General features: G+C 47.1%; 2 protein-coding genes across 8 annotated transcripts in view; one reads left to right on the forward strand and one right to left on the reverse strand.

Annotated features, from left to right (window-relative positions):
- Nucleotides 1–3,027, reverse strand: part of LOC142804291 (uncharacterized) — a 46,227-nt gene extending 43,200 nt beyond the window's left edge. The window contains exon 1 of the mRNA XM_075891057.1: nucleotides 958–3,027. Within this exon, the coding sequence (XP_075747172.1) occupies nucleotides 958–1,053 (96 nt within the window). The 5' untranslated portion in view covers nucleotides 1,054–3,027. The remainder of the gene's footprint in view (nucleotides 1–957) is intronic.
- LOC119167780 (PHD finger protein 12) overlaps nucleotides 1–22,096 on the forward strand; it is a 381,633-nt gene that overhangs the window by 308,808 nt on the left and 50,729 nt on the right. For all 7 annotated transcript variants that reach the window (XM_075891055.1, XM_075891049.1, XM_075891051.1 and 4 more), the window contains one exon: nucleotides 14,202–14,284. In XM_075891055.1, coding sequence (XP_075747170.1) covers nucleotides 14,202–14,284 — 83 coding nt within the window. The remainder of the gene's footprint in view (nucleotides 1–14,201; nucleotides 14,285–22,096) is intronic.

The raw sequence follows: 22,096 nt of genomic DNA on the forward strand, positions 1-22,096 counted from the left end.
GTAACAAGCTGTTTTCGTGCAGTTCGAACTGGACGCGTGAAATCTTCGCCAATGCTGAAATTAGTGCCTTTTAGTTTTGGGTCCTTCGAAAGGATAGATTCTTTAGTTTGGAAGGATGAAAGCTTAACGATAATGGGTTGCTTTCAGATAGTGCTGTAACGTCCTAGACGATGTGCAAGCTCTGTATCTTTAGTCTCAACTGTAAGACCAAAGCTTTCGATACAGTGGTTAATTATTTGTTCCGATCGAGCATATGTTTCTTTCGGGTTGGTGTCGGGAAACTCGTAGAGTATCAATTTGTTGCGTCGGGAACGGTTCTCGAGGTCGTCAAGGCGCTCTTCAATGTCACACATTTGATGGGTTAGTTCACCGATCTTAGAGTTAAGAGCGTCAACTTCTCTTCGGAGAGCAAGAAGATTTCGGCAATGTTTTTCTAAGTCATTGATGCGGGTGCTTAGATTAGCGATAGTGTTGTTTTTACTTGTTAGCTGGGTTTTGAGGCTCTGCATCTGAGATACTAGTGTGGCCTGGCCGGCAGACAACTTTCTCAGTTCTTCGAGAACGATTTTGTCAGGACCGGGATTTGTCTCTACATCCCCCGACAGCAGTAGCAAGGCGCGTATGACATCAATACATTCAGAAACAAGTAAAAAGGCAGCACTGTGGGCTTGGCAGCTGCACCAAAAAGTAATCACTTGATTTTTCAGGAAGTGCTTGATACGAGCTACTAACCTACATGATCAGGATGAACGGGTTAGCGGTCTGTGAATCGGCACAGCCGCAAAGCCCACAGTGGGCGGTGGGCGGTGGTTGCTGCCTTATAGGCTTCGCATAAGATGTTGTCAACGGTGATAGGGCAGCTGAATTCGTTTCGATGATCCACAGCGGGGTTGGGGGCTCTGCTGAATATCCTGAAGCATGGGCGACAGGCAGGAGGCAAACGTGAGGTTCGCTTACATTGCCAGCAGGCCCGAAGTTTCCCGGAGTGGCAGACGAGGCTGTCACAAAGGCAGACACGAGCAGGTCGGTGATGATGCAGGCAGAAACCTGCATGATCAGAATGAACGGGTTAGCGGTCTGTGAATTGGCACAGCCGCGAAGCCCGCTGACAGCGGGACATCAGGGTGATTCCACGAGAGATCGACATGGGTCCAAAAGTTGACATTTTAGATTTCATTGAGTATCTTATATTTCGTGCACCTCTCATCAGGTAGCCCGAAAGTCAACTTCGTTTTATGATTAACGGCATAACTTACGAGAAAAAAAATATCAAACTTCACCAACACGGAGGCATCAATTTCGTCACCTATCATTTTCGAAAATTGCAGATGCTATAAAAAGACAAATATTTTTGTTTCAAGGAAGATATTTTTTACCTGAAATGCATGTCTAATGAAGAATGAATTCATACGGTTTCAGGTTTGTAGACCTTAAGAAAATAGCTTTTAAAAATGTCTAATTTTGCCACAGTTTAAAATAAGTTACGTATTCCCCATTTTTTTTTCTCCGAAAGTAATGCAAGCAGCGTTTTCAAACTTGACACGTTTTAAGGATATAGTGTGTTCATTAGGTACATAAATTATTGCTGCCGTAGGGCAAATGTAAATTTTTATATATTGCCTTAAAGTTCCCATATTGGCAAAAGTGTGCTCCACTGAAATTTGAATAATAAAAAACCCCATCTTCGATTTTTCTTAAAATCTCGTAAATAGACAACCGAAGGCCATCATACAGTAATATAGAAAAACATGTTGCATTATTTTGTTTTTAGCGACAATATTCGTGGTACAAATCAGAGATATTCGAGAATGCACTGATAAGTTGAGAAATCTAGAAATTGGCACGGAAAAGCGGCAATGAGCTTCAAACGCGAGTAAACCTGACCGCATTTGGTGAAGAAAGGCTGTTTTTAACACGGTATTTGGTGAAGAAAGACTATTTTTAACACGGTATTCTACAGTATCTGAATTCACTCTTATACGTAGAGCACTGAGACATCTAATATGTGGTGCCCCTCCATTACTGACACACAAATGGAGCTGCTGTGACGGCCATGTGCTTGCAACACGTTGGGTAAGATAATTGAATGTTGAATGAGTTCATAAACGATTCATAACAAATTTTTATCATTTGGGGCACGAAGACTGCCGCATTAGACTGAAGAACACGCTTTAGGGCTGTGGTGTACACGTATCCCGAAGGGGTACGGCCACCAGCGTGGGTCCGGTCTCAGCGAGCCGCAGGGCACGCGTTAACCATCGCCGTGGCGGGAAACACGATACTGCTCAAGTCGCAACACTTTATTGTGGCAACACCAAACGCAGTACAGCCCGTTGCAAAAAGGCGCGGCGGAAAGCAAGTAGGCTTATCCACGCCACGGGCACAAAGTACTACACAGGGTGCCACGAGCACGTCTCCGCGGTAAAGGTGATCCACGGAGACACCAGAACAAAGGCCCGGTTGCTCGAGCGAGGGCAAAGGCGCTCGCGTTGGCTTTGAAGGGAGACGGGTCGGCGTAGCGAGGCCACGCACTAGGACACCGTACTGCCCTTCGGCCGTGAGTACGCAGCGGGGCAACAAAAGGTGAGCGTTCGCATCGGGCGCGAGGCGCCGTCAGCGAAGTCCGACGAGCCCCGAGTGACGGGAGTCGACGGACGGAAAAGATGGCGTGGCTCACCGCTTGCTGTCCCGGAGAGTACTCGCTGCTCCCGACGCAGCGCGCGAAAACCTCTCGGGAGGCTCCCCGCGCGGCGCCACAGGGCTTTACATTCGCTACCGGGTGAGGGAGTTAAACGTCACTCCGCCCTTCCCAGCGCGGCAGACAGCTAAGGAGGGCAGACATGTCGGGACATGAGAATGGCAGAAAAGGCGGCAAAGCCCGCGCAAAGGCAGCGGGCCAGTCTCAATTCCCACATCCCCCTCTCCTAAATTTGCCCTTTACCGGTCTGCAAAAGGCAGCCGGACGTCACCCATGCAGTTAAAATGACACTGCTATGAGCGACAGCTAACCTCAGTCCAGCCCTGTTACTGCTGCTAAAAGAAAGATCACAAATGAGAAACAAACCATAAATAACAAAGTAAACACATGACACTATACAAATAACTGCGGAAGGGAGCACAGAAACGTGGCACTAGTGTTCGTGGTGCTGAAGGGGGATAGCGTCCACTGCGCGGAGGGGCGGAAAGGCGTGACAGTGTCCTCTGGGTGCGATGCTCGAGTGCGAGGTCAGAGGTACGGAAAGGGAGCTGACTGATGGCTTGTTCCTGCTCTTGATAAGCCGCGAGTCCGACGAAAGCCGCTTCGGTTGTTCGGGGCCGCCCCGCATTTCTGGCTCGATGACAGAGCTAAACGTTGCGGGAAGCCGGGCCTCTCCACTGGTCAGGGAGGCCGAACCCGAATCGGCTGCGAGGCGCCCTGGCGTTGGCCGGCAGCATATAGCTGCTTTCAGCTGGCCTCGTGCAGGAGCCATGGTGGGAACGGCAGCAGGGCTTCTTCGACGGCGGCCGAGAGCAGAGCACAGCCAGACGGTCTGATGTCAATGGGTCAATGCCCCCCAGCACCTCCAGTGTCCGCATCGATGTGGGGGGAAGCCGACGCACTCTTTGCGGGCTCGCACTGAAGCGTCACGCACTTACACACGCACAGAAGCACGCACGCACACACACCGCCGACAGCTGCGCGAGCGTAGGTGCAAAGCGTCCTTCGTCTCTCTCTCTCTCCCGGCAAGCACCGACACTCAAGGTCACACACAGCTCCCTTCGCGGTAGACGAAACGAACGCGGGAAAAAAAAGTAAAAACAGAGCAAAATGACACTCAAGATCTGGCAAAAAAACACAAAACACAGATAACACTTAATATTAGAAAAAAGAAACAATACACATGAACACTTGAAAAAAAAAAACACTGGCAGCAGACAGGGCGGGGTCAACTTCTTTACGAGTAAAGGCCGTAAAGAAGCTAACCTATACTGAGGCCAGACAGTAAACTGAGGGCCTTCGGTTGCGGAGAAGTCCGCCGTCCGGCGCGAAATCACAAAGGTGACCGCTTCCTCAGATTATACCGGCGCGGGGTCTGTATGCGGTCCGCCGCTCCGGGTGTGCCCCGTTGCTGGCGCGAAGTGCCGCAGGGCACTGGCGCGAGCTCGTCAGACCGTGACAAAGGGCTTCAGGTCTGCGATGTGGGCACGGCTGAGTTTTCCCAAAGGGGATCTTTCAGCTAGTACGCGCCGCGGATGCTCACTGACAATCGGTTTATAAGACCGGGCGGCTTTCCAACCCTTCGCTCAACCGTTTGTCAGACGTGGCAGGCACGGAATAGCGATAAAAGCCACGCTTCGTGCCGGGCCAGGTCACAACATTGCTCAGTTTGCAAAACCTTTCGAGCCACTCAGGTGACCGGCCATGGATTCGTCGTGAGAGGATCGCAACAGTGCGGCTCTCAGACTTTTGGGCATAACCACCTTAAACGGGTCGCTGGACTCGTCGTCAGTGGCTATATAGTTCAGCAGGAGCCCGTCATGGTCCAGCAAAATGAATCCGCCGGGGACTCGGCGACACACGCTGTTTCAGCCCCCTAATCGCGCCCGCCACAGAACAAGCAGCGTAACAGCGCTCCGCGCCTCTCAAGACGGTTTAACGGCGCCCGCCGCAAAGCAAGCAGCGTATACGGCGCTCCGTCCCTCCGAGACTCGAAACGGATGACTCTGCTGAGCCTTCAGTAGCTCTTCGCTGCCGAAAGCAATTCCCATTCTACCAAATGGGGGAGTCTGGTATCGCGCCCACTCAGGACCGCAGCAACCGCCGCGTGAGTCGGCGTTACGGGTTCGCTCTCGGCCTCGTGGCCTTCAGAAAGCTCCCCCGCTCGGCCGCTTCGCGGTGCGCCGCTTACCTGGTTAGCAGCCAAGGTTTGTCCGCATGGGGACTCACCCTTCTCGCCGAATGGCGGCGAAACTGCTGTTTCGCCCCCGACGCTTGCATGTGCTAAGGCACCGCGAGCGGCCGTCGCACCGAAATCTAGGTTCTCGGCAGACAACAGGGGGCACGAGATAGCGTGTCAGCTACCACGTAGGAGTGTATTCACCACAAAAAGGGGTGACGACACAGGCGAGCGCCGAAGGGCGCCCGTCGATAGAGGCGGTGGCCTCTTTGTGCAACGCGGCATGCCACGAAGCAGACATGTTGCGATGAGCCCGAATCGCGCAGGCGAACTGACTCGCTAAGAGCAGTCAAAAGCTAGAGCTTTTGATACCACGTTGGGCGCCAGTGTGGTGTACACGTATCCCGAAGGGGTACGGCCACCAGCGTGGGTCCGGTCTCAGCGAGCCGCAGGGCACGCGTTAACCATCGCCGTGGCGGGAAACACGATACTGCTCAAGTCGCAACACTTTATTGTGGCAACACCAAACGCAGTACAGCTCGTTGCAAAAAGGCACGGCGGGAAAGCAAGTAGGCTTATCCACGCCACGGGCACAAAATACTACGCAGGGTGCCACGAGCACGTCTCCGCGGTAAAGGTGATCCACGGAGACACCGGAACAAAGGCCCGGTCGCTCGAGCGAGGGCAAAGGCGCTCGCGTTGGCTTTGAAGGGAGACGGGTCGGCGTAGCGAGGCCACGCACTAGGACACCGTACTGCCCTTCGGCCGTGAGTACGCAGCGGGGCAACAAAAGGTGAGCGTTCGCATCGGGCGCGAGGCGCCGTCAGCGAAGTCCGACGAGCCCCGAGTGACGGGAGTCGACGGACGGAAAAGATGGCGTGGCTCACCGCTTGCTGTCCCGGAGAGTACTCGCTGCTCCCGACGCCAGCGTTGCCAGATTGAAAAAGGGCTTCGACACCAGCGCCTCATGAAAATTTCAAAATGGCCGCTATGACGTATTTCCGATTCCTGTTTTGTTTTTTGCTCACGTTACAACATGGCGGCTATGACGTATTTCCGGCTCTTGCTTTGTTTTTGCCAGTGTACCGCTGCTGCGAAGCGCGTCTAATGGTGATGTTTCACGTCTCCACCGCTGCACACGTTAGGAGGCTGAAAAAGCGGAAAATTTGAACGTGTAATTGTAGCTGTACGCAAAGCGCACTGAAACAATTAATACTAATTTTTTTACTGCCTCAGTTAGCCACTATACCAATTGAAATCCCCCAGGCGCCGAAATAGACGATAACGTCTCCGACATTGCGGTCGCGTCACTAGATCTAGCAGACGGCGTTTGACAATGCTTGGACGCAGTCGCAGAAAAGCGGCGCGTGCAGACGATAAGTTATCTTTTTTTATTAAGGGCACGTACGCTTGATGTGCTTCGCCTATCTTGACATGAAGGTAATATTTATTCATAAATAGCATGCGAGCATTTATTATTTGACTGGTTACTGTATAATCGGCTAGAAGACGGCTAGAGACGTGCGATGAAGACGGAGGTTCTCCAGGGTGCTGCCAGTGCCATTTATTTTAATCACTTCGCTAAGGTGATCGATAGCAGCGGTTGAGCAGTGGCAGCATGTTGCCACAGCTAGTTGCAGCTCAGCTCGCTTCAATTTGTCCGGCACATCTTGATGGTTTTTCGGAAAGTTCAGCACTTGGCTAGTTGATGTCAACTTCACTATTCCCTTATGTTGTGCCCCTTGCGCATGCCTCGTCAGCGTGCCGCGGTGTGGCTTCAGGTTTTTCCGGCAGAGCTTGCAGAACGGAAGCCTCGAGTTTCCTGACGCCACACTTGTCAGCCAAGGAAATTCTTTCTCCCAGGAATCCAAATACTTCCTGCTGCCATCGTACGACTTTTTTGGCCTTTTAGCATGTCCGCGCGCATCACCACCGTCGGAATCACTGTCGCTTTTTTTTCTGTGCTCACTTTGATGATTCATTATGCACTTTCTTCAGCCTAGAAAAGAATAAAAGGAATATAAAAATAAACGTTAAGATAGCGTACCACATGACATATAATAAGTGTAAAAGGGGAAAAAGTAATGACAGCAAAGTACATGCAGCCTGCGACGCGATTCGAATTACCACGTGCTATGTGAGGTATCTATTCGTACTCGCAAGGAATGTAATTCATCTACGTACCAAGTGTTGGCGGCGATCTCGTGGTGGCATGGGTCGCACCAATGACTGCACAACCATGCGATGAATCCGGCGAAGCAGAAAGTGGGCTGTGCGAGTCGGGGACAACAGCAACACACACGGCGTGCGTTTCCTTGTGCGGTGTGCAATCGCGTACAAACACGCGCAACGACAAACACGTTGTGAGAGGCACGCCAGTTCGCGAGCGCGAGCTTCAATCGTCACTTCCTAAAGCTGTAGAGGTATATACATAACGAAGTGTTGAAAGTCTTGAAGGGGGCAAGAAATTTGCGCCATCTTTGGGATGCAGTAAAAGGCTAACAACATGGTGTAAATTCAAGTGGCAAGCCATTTCCCAAGATTTTTCACCATTTTTCACCAGATTTTGTCTGGTGTAGCCATTTCGACACATCAACACCAGTAACCCCCAAATTTCACCAGATTTTCAGAATCTGGTGCCAAATTTCACCATATGGCAACGCTGCCCGACGCAGCGCGCGAAAACCTCTCGGGAGGCTCCCCGCGCGGCGCCACAGTCAACATCCGCTACCGGGTGAGGGAGTTAAACGTCACTCCGCCCTTCCCAGCGTGGCAGACATCAAAGGAGGGCAGACATGTCGGGACATGAGAATGGCAGAAAAGGCGGCAAAGCCCGCGCAAAGGCAGCGGGCCAACCTCAATTCCCACAGGGCATGTTGTCATCCGTCGTCTGCTCTACAGATGAATTGCTGTGCGCCGCATCTTGGAGGCAATGCTTTAGATCTTATGGTTCAAAGTAGGGACAAAGATGACGTCTCCCGTAATTTTATCGTCAAAAACATTGTGAAATTCAATTTAATGTACTATACTTCAGTTTTGCATTCGCACTGTGGATACTTGCGCACAAGTACTTACGCAAAAAGTCCGTTATGACCACTGGCATCATAATATAAAGTTTGCCCAAGTTGATTGCGTGCTCCTCTGGTCACTATGTTGCTGTGTAGGGCTCTCTGAGAAACTCTTTTCCCGCTGCGCTGGACCTTACCTAGCCACATATGACTGCGTGAGACGTGATCAAGTTAGCGGCCTGAACTACGAGATAGCGCCATTGCACTCTGATTTGTCACCAAGTTTGCTCCGGTTAAAATTGGAACTCTCAGTTCTTTGATCAGATGATCGCGATTGCTAAAAATGCTGATGTTGCCTGCAAGACTGGCACCTTACAAGCAATCCCGATCAGCGTGACAACAGATGCCACCGTTTGTTGGGAATACCGGAAAGCTGACGCCTTATGATCCTGAGCTTTGAAGATATAATTTGGGATTGTGTGATAAATAGGAATGAATTGCCTGGCAAGAGTAATTGCAGCTGACAGGCGGAGGGAATGCTGATATCTTTGTTTGGTGAGGGCACTGCTAAAGTAAGCCTTAAGCAGTCGACCAATATTTTTTTGAGCTGCAACTTGCAGTTACCCACTTATGTGGACGTTTCATGCCAATGTTGCATTGAAAGACTTTTGCTAAGCCAGTGTATAGCGGTGACTGGAATTCGTGACGTTAGTGCGAGTTTCATTTACTCGATTTGATGCACGATGTTGCAAGACAAAGGTGGCAACCAAAACGACTGTGTCATCATTCGGGCTGTCGACGTACTTTAATGCCATCTGAGACTGCAGCTGTACTATACCTTGTTCTTCTTCTCTTTTTTTTTTTTTGCGATAGCCATTATATGAATACCCCAGGGAAACTTTTCCGTCTCCACGATCTTGCATATCAAGCTTAAATTGTGACTACATGGTGTCATTTTTTCCATGTCCGAGTGAGAGCGCACAATGTTGACAACAAACAATGCTCAAGCAGAGATGTAATCAGCCAGCCGTCTCCTTTGCACGGAAGGCGCATGAGGGGAGTGGTGGGGCGGAGGAGAAGTCTTCGCGACTCTGGCAGGAAATGTGTACTTTGTGATACCGGGTGTACCTCAAAATCTTTATACAGGGTAAGCAGACGTCTCATACCATTATACGAGCTGTGCTCTGGTCGCAAAGATTCCATTAAAGGTATAGACAGAGCCCTTTTCTTGCTGCAGTAGCGACGTTTTTTTGAAATGGTAGTGGGCTGCCGTTATTGGCAAACCAGTTGAGGGCACGGGTTTGGGAGGTACAAACCGCCACTTAATTTTTAAAATATGCATGTGTATGAATACACATTCTGATACCCCCCTCCTCCTGAAAAAGAAAAAAAATGTGTGGCTATGCGCCTGGCTGCTGTAGCGTTTATTTGTTGAAAGTTCCAACTTGCGGTTATAGCATTAATTGCTTCATTCTTGTGGTAAAACTGCTAGTTTTTTTTCTACTATGCAACATACAATTTTCGATGTTGTGCATTTGTCGGACATAGTAGAGAACAAATGGTTTGGCTGGTTAACATGACAGAATCGGGGTTGCACTACTTTATTCTCCTCGGTCTCTGGATACCCAATTGGATGTCATTGTTCTAAATGCTACAGATCATCACAGTTCGATATTCGTGTTTCCAAATTTGTCTTGGCACAATAAGAATGAGTTGCTTTCACGAAGCTCTGAGAAGTGGCGCGGTGTGTCTAGTCATATCCGCAAAACGAGCGAACGAAAAGGACTGAGTACTGCACGAGCGCTCGGATGTGTCCTCGTGATAAGTGAAAGCTTTTTTTCTTAGTTATAGCGTGAACGACATTGTCTATGGTGCGTTCTTTTGAATGTGGACACCTTGTAGATCATATTAAAACTTACTCATTTCCGTCTCATATTTTTGTTGCACCCAATCTTAGCGATTTGGAAAGATCAGGCGTACACTAATTGGTACTATCACATTTTGAGACAACTGTTCAGTTCTTTGAATTCATAATTTTTCTGCATTTGTTTTTTGGAGTAGGGCATCAAATATTATAGTTCTCTGCAAAAGCTTCTTTCATTGTTGCATTCCTGGGACTGAGGAGGGTATAGACAGTCAAGCAGCAGCAGAATAGGTGACACTTGCGACGCATTGTTTGAACTAAAAAAAAAAAAAAACACGAAAGTCTAATCATATCTTTATCTTGGTCTCACAATAAACAAGTTGACATGGTCCGATCACATCACAAAATTAGCTGCCAATACTACTAAATCACTTGGTTACATCAGACATTCCCTTTCCTTGTGTCCCTCAGCCACGCGAAAACTGGCGTATGAAACATTTATACGGAGTAAGCTTGAATATGCCTCAGCTATTTGGAGCTCTCACCAAGCATACCTCATTAATGTCTCAAAATCCATACAGAACCGTGCGGCCAGATTTATCTCTTCCAGGTACAGCCGTGATGAAAGCATCAGTGCCATAAAGTCATCCCTGAGACTCGAGTCATTGTCATTCCGACATAAGATTGTAAGGCTGTGCTTGTCCATAGGATCTATTACAACTTCCCTCAACTTCATGGTAAACTCCTAAATTCCTCTCACCATACATCTCGTTGCCTTTTTAACTCTTGCAGCATCCAGCGGTTGCATGGTTCAACGTCTTCTTTTAATCAATCTTTTTTTGCCGATCGCCATTGCAGAGTGGAATATATTGCCAGATAGTGTTGTCACTGAGCGAAACCCCATTGTGTTTAAGCAGTTGCTTACTGATCACCTCACGCCGTAATGTTCATTATGACCTTACACTGTTCTCCATGTCTCGTTAAATTGTAATGCTTTTATTTTTCTAAACAGGTAATCTATTTCACTGAGATGTGTGTTTCAAATTTGTGACCTGTAATCTTAAAGTAACTTCTCCTGGACTGGACGGAATTCACTCGTCCTACATTAAGCTAATTGCCAACCATATTGCCGTCCCTCTATCCCGCATTATCAATCTAATATTCAAGACAGGTACATTCCCATCTCAACTAAAAAAGGCCAAAATAATACCAGTGTTTGAAAAAAGGCGAGAGAACTTTCATATCTAATTATCGCCCCATAGCTATCTTATCATCTTTTAGTAAAATTATAGAAAAGTGTATTGAGAAACGTATAACTAATTACTTGTCTAAGTTTTCCATCTTAACTCCTAGTCAGTTTGGTTTTCGACCTGCTTTCTCGACTAATCTTGCATTGTTAACTTTCACTGATAAGATTAAAAAAGCTATTGATTCTGGTGAATTAGCTGGAGCATTGTTCATTGACCTAACTAAAGCTTTCGACTCACTTAGTCACAGCATCCTGGAAACCAAACTCATGACCATTGGTATTGTTGGACCTGCCCTTACACTCATCAAAAGTTACCTCTGTAATAGACAGCAGGCTGTTTATGTTCGCTCTACTTTATCAGATTTTCTTAATACTAATCAGGGTGTTCCTCAAGGGTCCATTCTTGGCCCGCTTTTATTTTTAATTTACATGAATGACCTTCCCCTCTCAGTTACTAACTCTCTGCTTTTTCTTTATGCCGATGACACTACAATACTTGCCACTGGTAAATCAATTGACTCTTTAACGCTAAATTACAAAAAGATCTAAATAACATCTTAAGCTGGTGTCTTACGAATTCCCTCAGTATTAACCCTAAGAAAACTAAGTTCATGATATTCCACTCAGCTAACAAAGTTCTTCCCTCCCAGATTTCTATTAAACTAAATGGCTCACTCATTAACCCTGACAATGAATGCTCTTTCTTAGGAATCGTTCTCGACAGCAACCTAAAATACTCTAATCATGTTATTCATTTGCGCAAAAAACTAGCATTTGATGTCAGGATTCTAATCGGAGCACGTTACTACTTTAACATTTCAACTCTAATCAAGTTATATTATGCTTTTATTCACAACCATATTAATTATTGCATCACCACTTGGGGAAATACATACCTCACCCACTTATCTCCCATTCAGCACATTCAAAACCAAGCCATCAGACTAATGACTTTCAGTTCATATCGTTCTAGTGCATCATCATTACTTCGTAACTTCGAAATACTTTCTACTGTTAGTTTATTTAAATAATGATTTGTGGGGTTTAACGTCCCAAAACCACCATATGATTATGAGAGACGCTGTAGTGGAGGGCTCCGGAAATTTTGACCACCTGGGGTTCTTTAACGTGCACCCAAATCTGAGCACACGGGCCTCGACATTACCGCCTCCATCGGAAATGCAGCCGCCGCAGCCGGGATTTGAACCCGCGACCTGCGGGTCAGCAGCCGAGTACCTTAGCCACTAGACCACCGCGGCGGGGCAAGTTTATTTAAATATCACCTCATTATCATGCTGTTCAAATCCTTGCACCATCTTGTCCCATCAAGCGTCTTTTATCCTAATGCTTTGTCTAACCTAAACCGTACTAGATCCGCTTCAAATGGAAATTTTCTACTTCCTACTATCCGCACTAATTTTGGTCGCCACACTGCATATTTCTCAGCATTATCATTATGGAATTCATTGCCATCTGACATCAAGCAATGCTCAACTATTGGCACATTTAAAAAACAAATGTATTCGTATTTGATAAACTACTACATGTTTTTATCTTGTTATATTGTTTATTCCACTCTTCTTTTTACTTGTTTCTTAGTTAGTGTTGGTTTTATCAATTTACTCATCTCTCTGTTTTCACTGCTACTGCTAATTGAGTAAATTTTGTAATCCCATTTTGAACAGGAGGTCCCCCTGCAGCATTGTGCTTTCGGACCTCCTCCTGTATATATACTTTGTATTCTGTTCCTTTTCTGTACTAATAACTGAAGTCTAACTTTCTATGTTACCCCCCCCCCCCCCCCTTATGTAATACCCTAACAGGAGCTTTCAAGGGAAAAATAAATGATGATGATGATGAGATAAAACAAAACACAAGCAGTTGTGTTTTGTGGTTTTCGTGTGTCTTTCTTTGTGTTCAAACTACACGTCATAAGTTTCAACTATATGTACCGCCGTCGCCGTCACTCACCGTATGTGATACATATCTATATATATGCAAACGCAAGAAAGAAAAAAAATTCAGGAAAAGACTCCGGCGCGCGGAATCTAATGGGGGACATGCACGTCGTGGATGAGAGGCTATAATCACTGAGCCGCCGAGGGTCACCTGCTTCAACATTATACGGCAAGCTATTTATATCTACCACTTACCGCTGTTGGCGGGCATCTCAAAGAGAACTATCGTGTTTTCAGCATTATCAGTAAAATGGTGTAATTAGCGCACGGCAGCTCTCATCTCTCACGTGTACTTTGGCCCACGGAGAGGAGGAGAGTGGACGATCTCTCACGTGCCCTTATCTCCCGGTGGGGAGGATCGTACGTCTTGGCTGGCATTTAGCTTGCACCGGAGCGATTGTGCTCTACTTACGGGGTGCACAAACGTCACTGCAATCGTTGCACAGCCTCCGTTTGCAAGAAGGGCGCGCTTGTCAGACACCGGGAAGCAACAACTGAGACGCGTATTCGTGTTCATCAGTACGTGTGAGTATGTTTTGTGCGTCGTTTGTGCATCAAAAACGCAGGGCACATTTTAATCTGCTTGCCATTTTGCGCGTGACCTTCAAATTTGTTGCTATCGCGTTCATTACTTTGCCTTTGAGGCAATGCTGTGACTTTCTTATATAAAAAAAAGTTTTTCAGACCACCGCGTTAGCCGAGCATTCTTGCGACATTTTCATTGTGAAATACTAGAATCATTTGGGAACTAAACTTTGCATGATAAGACGAATTTTAGTTACGGAAATGTTGATACAACGACATAACTTGCCCATTTTACTGGCTTTGCTATATTGAGGTTTGACAGTATTTTGTACTACCCAAATAGGATTAAGCCTGCTTTATTTTTTAATATGCATATAAAAAAGTGTAATCGGGCACATGATTGCAGCCTGTCTTGACAAAAAATATTTCTTTTCACTCAGGGAAGTTAAGCAAAGTCACTTGGGGAAAACCTGGAAAGCTCAGGGAATTTTGAAATGTCAACATGGTAGACGCCCTGGTAGAGGCTTTCTGTCTCCAAGTGGACATGAAATCGCCTGTGAATTTTAATTTTATAATGATGGTGATGAAACACCAACTGAACACATGTGAATTCAGTTCACTCTCCCAAAATGTGTCCACTTTTTTTGTATTTAATGTTCAGACTTTAGTTACGCCCAGATTTTACACAATGCTTTTTACCTAAAGCAAGGTGTAATGCAGGCGCTGACATGGATGTGTGCCTCAGGGACTTCGGCCATTGTGATTTTGTTTCTGCAAAGCATGCCTGCATCTTCTATGATGAGGTGAGTGTTTCATTTATTCCACTGTGATGAACCCTATTTCTTTGCATAATCCTCGCACTGTTTTTTCGTGGATAACGGATGAAAAATTGGAGTGTGCGAGAATTACGTATAGGAAATTTTCCGCGAAAATATACGGAATGAAAAAAAAAAGAAAAAAGAAAGTGACCAGAAATCTGCATTTTCATGCCACCAACTGAGTACAAGCATTGAAAAGTACTAATCAAGACTTATTTAACAATAAAACATCGCTGCTGCCTAATACACATACGTTTGGGAGCACTCTAAATCGGGATTGATGAGTATTTTGCAAGGTAACGAACCTGTGCAGCGTCAACACACGCTGATCTCTACGGTCTATAGCCAAGCCTTAACTACGAGCTTGCAATCACGTTGTTTATTTCTGAGGTGTAATTTTGACAACTACATAGTATGTCGACAATATTGCACGAGCGAAAGTGTCTCGCACTTTACATTGCGCAGCGTAGCAAGTGCACTCAGGTATGGTGGCACCTTCACAAATCACAACATGCGTTACCTTGACTGCTTAGATGAACTGTGTTTGAACGGTGATGCAACGTAATTATTGATGAAGACTGCGAACATGGTAGACTTGATTAAATGATGGTAGACTTGATTAAATGTTACGGGTTACGGCACCTTGTCAGGCATTAATTTGCCTTTTTGCCAACCCTGCCCCTTACTTGTGTCTACTGTACTTGTGTACTGTACTTTGTATAATTTGTATAAAAAAATGAGATGAAATCGTGTCTCTAAAGAAAATAAGCACATGTGTTCACAAGCAAAGCTCTGTTGCACTTTCGATTTATTCAGAACATGGAAAAATGTAACATGGGCAAAATACTAAAAAAATGTGCCAGGCCGAGGAAGCGCTTAATCCCACAGAGTCTATACTCGTTTTATAATTGCTTGTTTCAATGCTTATGTTTAAGAACATCGCACTGTCGAGTCACCAATTAATCTGAGAAATTAGATAGCTATGAACGACACTTCTTATATCATAGAAAAGTTCTGTGTAAGACCAGTAAATGAAAGCAGCAAGTTATTGAAAAAAAAAAAAAATGGCAGCAGACTGGTGTAAATTAAAAACAAAAAGGGTCAATTTTGCTGGCTTAGAGTAAATGAAAATAGTAAAATAAAAGCTAGTTCCAACAACCACAAACAAGAAAAGAATAACACCTTATAAGCTGGCAAGAACCTAAAAATATATATTTAAAAAAAAATTAATTTGAGTAAAAACACACAACACATTCACACACACACCCAGACATCAAACACGCACTGCGCTCACGGCGAACTTTCGTTCCTTCTTAAGCCATCTCTCGACATCTGCCGACGCGTCCTCTAGCACAACGATGCACCTCCACTGTTCCCTCTTTTGCTTTTCACATAGCTTGAGCAGTAGCTTCAAGACGCGCTTTCATCTCACTTCCGTGAGTACGCCCACTTGCTGTCTTAGCCTTTGAAATTGTTGAGCTGCCAGTCATTGTGGAAAAAGACTGTAGTAGACTACACGGAGTCAGTCATGAAACAAATGCACCTGACGCCATATTTCCGCCTTGAGAATCTTGCCGACTAGGCTTGTGGGAATATTCGAATGCTTCGAATATTCGATTGAATAGTAGAGTATTTGAATACGTTTCTATGAAATTTAAAATATCTAATGTTTCGAAGTACCGTATAGTGCGGAATATAGGTCGAGATTTTTTCCAAAAAATTTCGCTAAAAAGTCACCCCTCGACCTATATACCGGCCCTTGGCATAAACAAAGTGATCGTCTGGCAACAGGGAGTGTCGCATGTTTTTTGGGCATCAGCATCGACATCGCCTCCATGGGCCGACGCCTCTGCCGACGCCATTTTTCTTTTCTTGTTCATTTCGTGTTCGTAGAGAGTGGCGACTTTTACTCTGCGACCAGCTATGAATACCGGGACGCGGCGCCAGTTCACCGCCGCGTTTAAAAGAAAAGTTATAGAATTCGCGGAAGTGAATGGCAACATGGCGGCACAGCGGCAGTTTGGAGTGTCCGAGAAAAGCGTCAGATACTGGCGCAACCAAAAATCCAAACTGTCAGTGTGTAACGCGAGGAAGACGTCGTTTCGCGGTCGCCGAGCTGTGCACCCGGAACTCGAGGACAAAGTGGCGGATTTCGTCCGCGAGTACCGTGCCAAATCCCTTCCCGTGAATGCGGAGCTCATTCGCTCAAAAGCCGTCGAGCTCGCCCGTAAAGCCGGCCTGTCAAAGAAAGACTTCAAGGGATCCATTTATTGGGTCCGTCGCTTTATGCGACGCAAAGGATTTGCGCTTCGACGGCGCACGTCGATATGCCAGAAGCTGCCGGAGATGTACGAGGACAAATTGATAGAGTTTCAACTCTATGTGAACAACCTCCGGCGGCAGCATGGCTACATGCTAGGCCAGATCGGCAACGCCGACGAAACGCCGGTGTGGTTTGACATGCCGTCGTCCACGACTGTTTGTGAACGCGGGGCAAAAGAGGTGAGGCTTTTGTCGACCGGTAGCGAGCATTCGCGCTTCACCGTTATGCTTTGCTGCACGGCCGACGGCAGAAAGTTGCCCCCCTTCATAATCTTCAAGCGGAAGACGATGCCGAAGGAGGCCTTCCCGCGGGATGTCGTCGTCCGCGTCAACGAGAAGGGGTATATGGACGAGGCCCTAATGCGCGAATGGATCCGCACAGTGTGGAACCGGCGGCCCGGAGCCCTCCTGCAGCGCCGGAACATGCTCGTGTTGGATGCATTTCGCGGGCATTTGACAGCATCGGTGAAGGAGAGCCTTCGCGACGGAAGGACGGATCTTGTCGTCATTCCGGGAGGAATGACATCAACACTTCAACCGTTGGACGTCGTCCTCAATAAACCTTTTAAAGACCGTGTGCGTGCGCTGTACACCGAATGGATGGCTGGCGACAACCCGCGGACCCCGACAGGCCGGCTGCGCAGGCCACCTCTCGCGACAGTTTGTGGTTGGGTCTCCGAGGCATGGAGGTCTCTGCCTGAAGAGATGGTGGTGCGCGCATTCAAGAAGTGCTGCATCAGCAACGCTCTCGACGGCACCGAGGACGACATGCTGTGGGAGGCGGCTAGTGACAAGCAGTCGTCGTCGTCGGAGAGCTCCGACAGCTCGGAGGACTGTGAGGACTGACTAAAGTGAAGCAGTGAACGATTCCGCGTTTTTCTTTTTTTTTTTTGCTGGTCAAGGTAAGGGGGTCGACCTATATTCCGCCTCGACCTATATTCCGCATTATACGACATAAACGAATAGGTGTATACTTAACTGTGTAAAACTGCCTGTAAGGGCGGTTTTACTGCAGTATAGTAGTGCTAAAATATGCTCTGTAGCGAAGCCGCACTTCAAATTTAAAGGGGCCCTGCAACGCTTCTCGAGCATGGTCAGCAAACGCTGCCGATTAGTAGTTGAGGCTACCGAGAACACGCGAGCTAAATATTATAGCGTAGCACGTCACCTGGAATCCGCAATTAATTATAAATGTTTGCTAAAAAATTGCTCTCTTCTCTTGGCCAATAAGGTCACAACGTCAGAAATCACTCGTCACAGCCATTGTACCAGCCATTGACTGATTTGAGTTTGGGATGCTCGGATGTTACTGGGGCCTCTGCAGGGAGCCGTGATATGTCCACACGTACGTGCGGGATCGCACTGAGAAGCCGCATAATAAAGGGGAAAATAAAGAGAGAGAGAAGGAGTGCTCAAGGTCACGGCACACACGTGACATGTTCTCTTTCACTATGCCATCTCTCCCGGCTTTGCTTCAAGCGCTTTCAGTAGGATAGAAGAGAGAAGGCAATTGCAGCATGTGCCAAATCTTTGCAACTCCACTCATACTGGACAAATTCTTAAAAATTGTTGCAGCGGTTAATTCATAAGGTAATGTGCTTCTTTAGGGCATTCATTTCTTGAAAAACTGTTGCAGGGTCCCTTTAAATGAACATATTGTCACGGGGACGTGACGTGGACAAATGGAGCACACTGGGAGTCGAATAATAAATTGTTTATTTGGGTGAGCTTGTGCCCAGTAAACGGAAAGTCGGACTACAATAGCAGTCGGACTGATAGCGGCGATCGGAGCGTCGGCTGTCGATCAACAATTGACAAGCGGTTAAGCGCGTCGGCATTTATACACTTGCCATCGAACATTCTAATGTTATCACTAGTGGCAACATTGTTTCCAGAATAATCTGAAAGATTCACCAAGTGGGCGTAATCATAACAAAACGATCAGCCTCGTAGCTACTCTAACAATGCAGGCGTTGTTTGCGATGAAGATAGTGTAACATGCCGATAGCAAAACTTGAAGGAAGGTTTGTGGCGTTGCCCCCCTCTGAAAAAGGCATCGTACCGATGCTTTAGCAGAAAATGTAAATACAAAAATAATTAAGAAAGTACAAGGAATGAATTAGGATACAGCAATAACAATAACAACAACAAAGTACACTGAGTTCAATAATGCGCATAAAACGGCTTGAGACGCGCGACATGGACGACTTCAGGTCGCGATCGTCGTCAATGAGTGTTGTGATGCCGCCGGGAACAGCCTCGCGATCGAGTGGGCCAAGCTGTCGAATTACCCTGTATGGTTCAAAATACTGTCGCAGAAGTTTTTCACTGAGTCCACGTCGGCGTATGGCCGTCCAAACCCAAGCACGTTCACTGGGCTGGTATTCTACGAAGCGCTGTTGAAGATTGTAACGGCTGGCGGCTATCCGTCATTTGTTGGCTCTTGATGTGGAAGCGGGCGAGTTGTCGAGCCTCTTCGGCGCGCTGCAGGTACTCGCCCACATCGAGGTTTTCTTCGTCAGTGACGTTGGATAACATGGCGTAGAGCGTCGTTGCCGGGGTCCTTCTGTAGACCAGTTTGTACGGCGTCATCTGCGTCATTTCTTAAACAGCAGTGTTGTATGCGAAGGTCGCGTATGGAAGGATCGCATCCCATGTCTTGTGTTCGACGTCGACGTACATTGCAAGCATGTCGGGGATGGCCTTCTTTAGGCTCTCGGTGAGGCCATTCATTCGTTTGTGGGTGATACGCTGTCCTACGGCGGTGGCTTGTCTGGCTGTATGCCAAAATCGCCTGGGTTAGCTCAGCCTTAAAGGCCGTACCTTTGTCAGTGATGAGGACCTCAGGGGTGCCGTGACATAGGACGATGTTTTCGACGAGCAATTTGGCTACTTCGGATGCACTACCTTTGGGCAGGGCTTTTGTCTCGGCGTAGCGGGTAAGGTAGTCAGTAGCTACGACGATTCATTTGTTCTTGAAAGCTGACCTCGGGAACAGCCCAAGTAAGTCCATACCGATTTGCTGGAATGGTCGGTGGGGTGGTTCGATGAGCTGCAGAAGTCCTGCTGGCCTCGTCGGCGGTGTCTTGCGTCGCTACCAGTCCCAGCATGTCCTCACGTAGTGAGCGACGTCGGCGACAAGGCTTGGCCAGTAGTATTTTTTTTGTATTCTCGCGAGCGTGCAGGAAAAACCAAGGTGGCCAGCTGCTGGGTCGTCGTGAAGGGCCTGCAGAATTTGGGGTCCCATCACGAAAGGTACAGCGATAAGGTAGCTGGCTCGGGTCGAATAAGAGTTCTTCTTTATGAGGACGTTGTTTTTCAAGAAAAATGACGCCAGACCCCGCCTGAAAACTTTTGGGATGACACTAGTCAGACCCTCGAGGTATTCCACTAGCCCTCGAAGTTCAGGGTCGGCTCACTGTTGCTCGACGAAGTCCCCAAGAAGTACTCATCATCCTGGTCATCCTGCGGTAGTGGATCCACAGGGGCACGAGAGAGGCAGTCAGCGCCGGAGTGTTTCCTTCCGAACTTGTGCACGACGGTAATGACGGTAATGTGAAATCCTCAGAAGTCTTAGGCTCTACTGTGTGAGGCGACCTGAAGGGTCCTTTAAGTTAGCTAGCCAACACAGGGCATCGTGATCGCTCACGACTTTGAAAGGCCGCCCGTAGAGATAAGGGCGAAATTTGGACGCTGCTCAGATGATGGCGTAGCACTCCTTTTCTGTTGTTGAATAGTTGACCTCAGCCTTGGAAAGTGACCGGCTAGCATAACTGATAACCCTTTCCAGGCCGTTGGTCTTTTGAACAAGGACGTCTCCGAGTCATATGCTGCTTGCGTTGGTGTGCACTTCTGTTTCGGCATGTTTGTCAAATTGTACAAGCAGTGGCAGTGTCTGCAGGCGTTGTTTAAGCTTCTGAAATGCGTTCTCTTGTGCCGTGTCCCATGTGAATTCCACGTCGGTTTTCGTGAGGTCAGTTAGCGGCGCGACGATCTGTGAAAATCCCTTGACGAAATGCCTGTAATAGGTGCACAGTCCTAGGAATCGGCGTACTGCCTTCTTGTCAATAGGTGGTTGAAAACCGGCGATGGCGGCTGTTTTCTCCGGGTTGGGACGGACTCCAGACTTGCTAATCACATGTCCCAGAAACAAGAGCTCCTCGTACGCGAACCTGCACTTCTCAAACTTTAGGGTGAGTCTGGAGGTCTTTATAGCTTTAAGTACTGCTTCAAGGCACCTGAGATGCTCGTCGAAGCTCGAGGAGAACACGACGACGACGCCTAAGTACACAAGGCAAGTCTGCCACTTCAATCCCGCCAGGACGGTGTCCATAACACGCTGGAACGTCGCAGGCGCCGAGCACCTCCATCAGATGTCACGGGGTTGTGACGTGGACGAATGGAGCACACTGCGTGTCGAATAATAAATTGTTTATTTGGGTGAACCTGTGCCCAGTAAAAAGAAAGTCGGACTACAGTGGCAGCCTTGGACTGATAGCGGCGATCAGAGCGTCGGCCGTCGATCAACAACTGAGAAGCGGGGAAGCGCGTCTGCATTTATACACTTGCCATCAAACATTTTAGTGTTATAGCTAGCGGCGATGGTGTTTCCAGAATAATCTGAAAGATTCACAAACCGGGGGGAATATTAACAAAACGATCAGCCTTGAAGCTTCTCTAACAATGTCAGCGTTGTTTGCGCTGAACATAGTGTAACATGGCGATAACAAAATTTGAAGGAAGGTATGTGGCAATATAATCCTCAAATCAAGTGACCATCTTTTAAGCTTAAAAGCTTGTTTTGCCAGCTTATACACTCTAGCTGTAATGATTAATGTTACATATTTTACAGTTCTCACTTGCATCCTACTGAAAGTCAAATTCTGCTACTTCAGAGTTGTTTTGACTTCCTTTGAACGGAAAAAATAAAGAAAGCATAGAGGCCTTGTTTAAAAAAAATATTTTTCAGGTTAGTTACGTCATGATAAATATGCCCATTTTTCTTTATACGTCATGGTATATTCTATTCGAACTTGATACGAAATTATTCGACCAAAATCACTATTTGCTTCGAACCTAAAATTCACTATTCGCACAAGCCTATTGCATACCCTTTTGACGTGTCTCTAGGGTGGTCGAACACCTCCGAATAAGGCACAACCTTCTTCAGGGGGGATGCCCTTGCGTACGCAGAAGGCGAGCTTTCTAGCTTGGCATGTGGCCTCGATGATGTTGCACACAAGCCTATCAGTTAACGACACAAAGTCTAACGGGTAACAAGACAGGCCCACTGTACTAGAAATGTATTCTAAAAGACTTTGTTGTTGGGCTAGTACAGCATTTTTAAAAATTTATTTGAGTGCAACGGCACGACACAATCACACACACACACACACACACACACACACGCCCAGGCATAAAACACGCACAGCGCTGACAGCAAACTTCGGTCCCTTCTCAAGCCATCTCTCGACA

This window comes from Rhipicephalus microplus, chromosome 3 (genome assembly GCF_043290135.1).
Source record: "Rhipicephalus microplus isolate Deutch F79 chromosome 3, USDA_Rmic, whole genome shotgun sequence".
In the NCBI taxonomy this organism is placed as follows: Eukaryota; Metazoa; Arthropoda; class Arachnida; order Ixodida; family Ixodidae; genus Rhipicephalus; species Rhipicephalus microplus.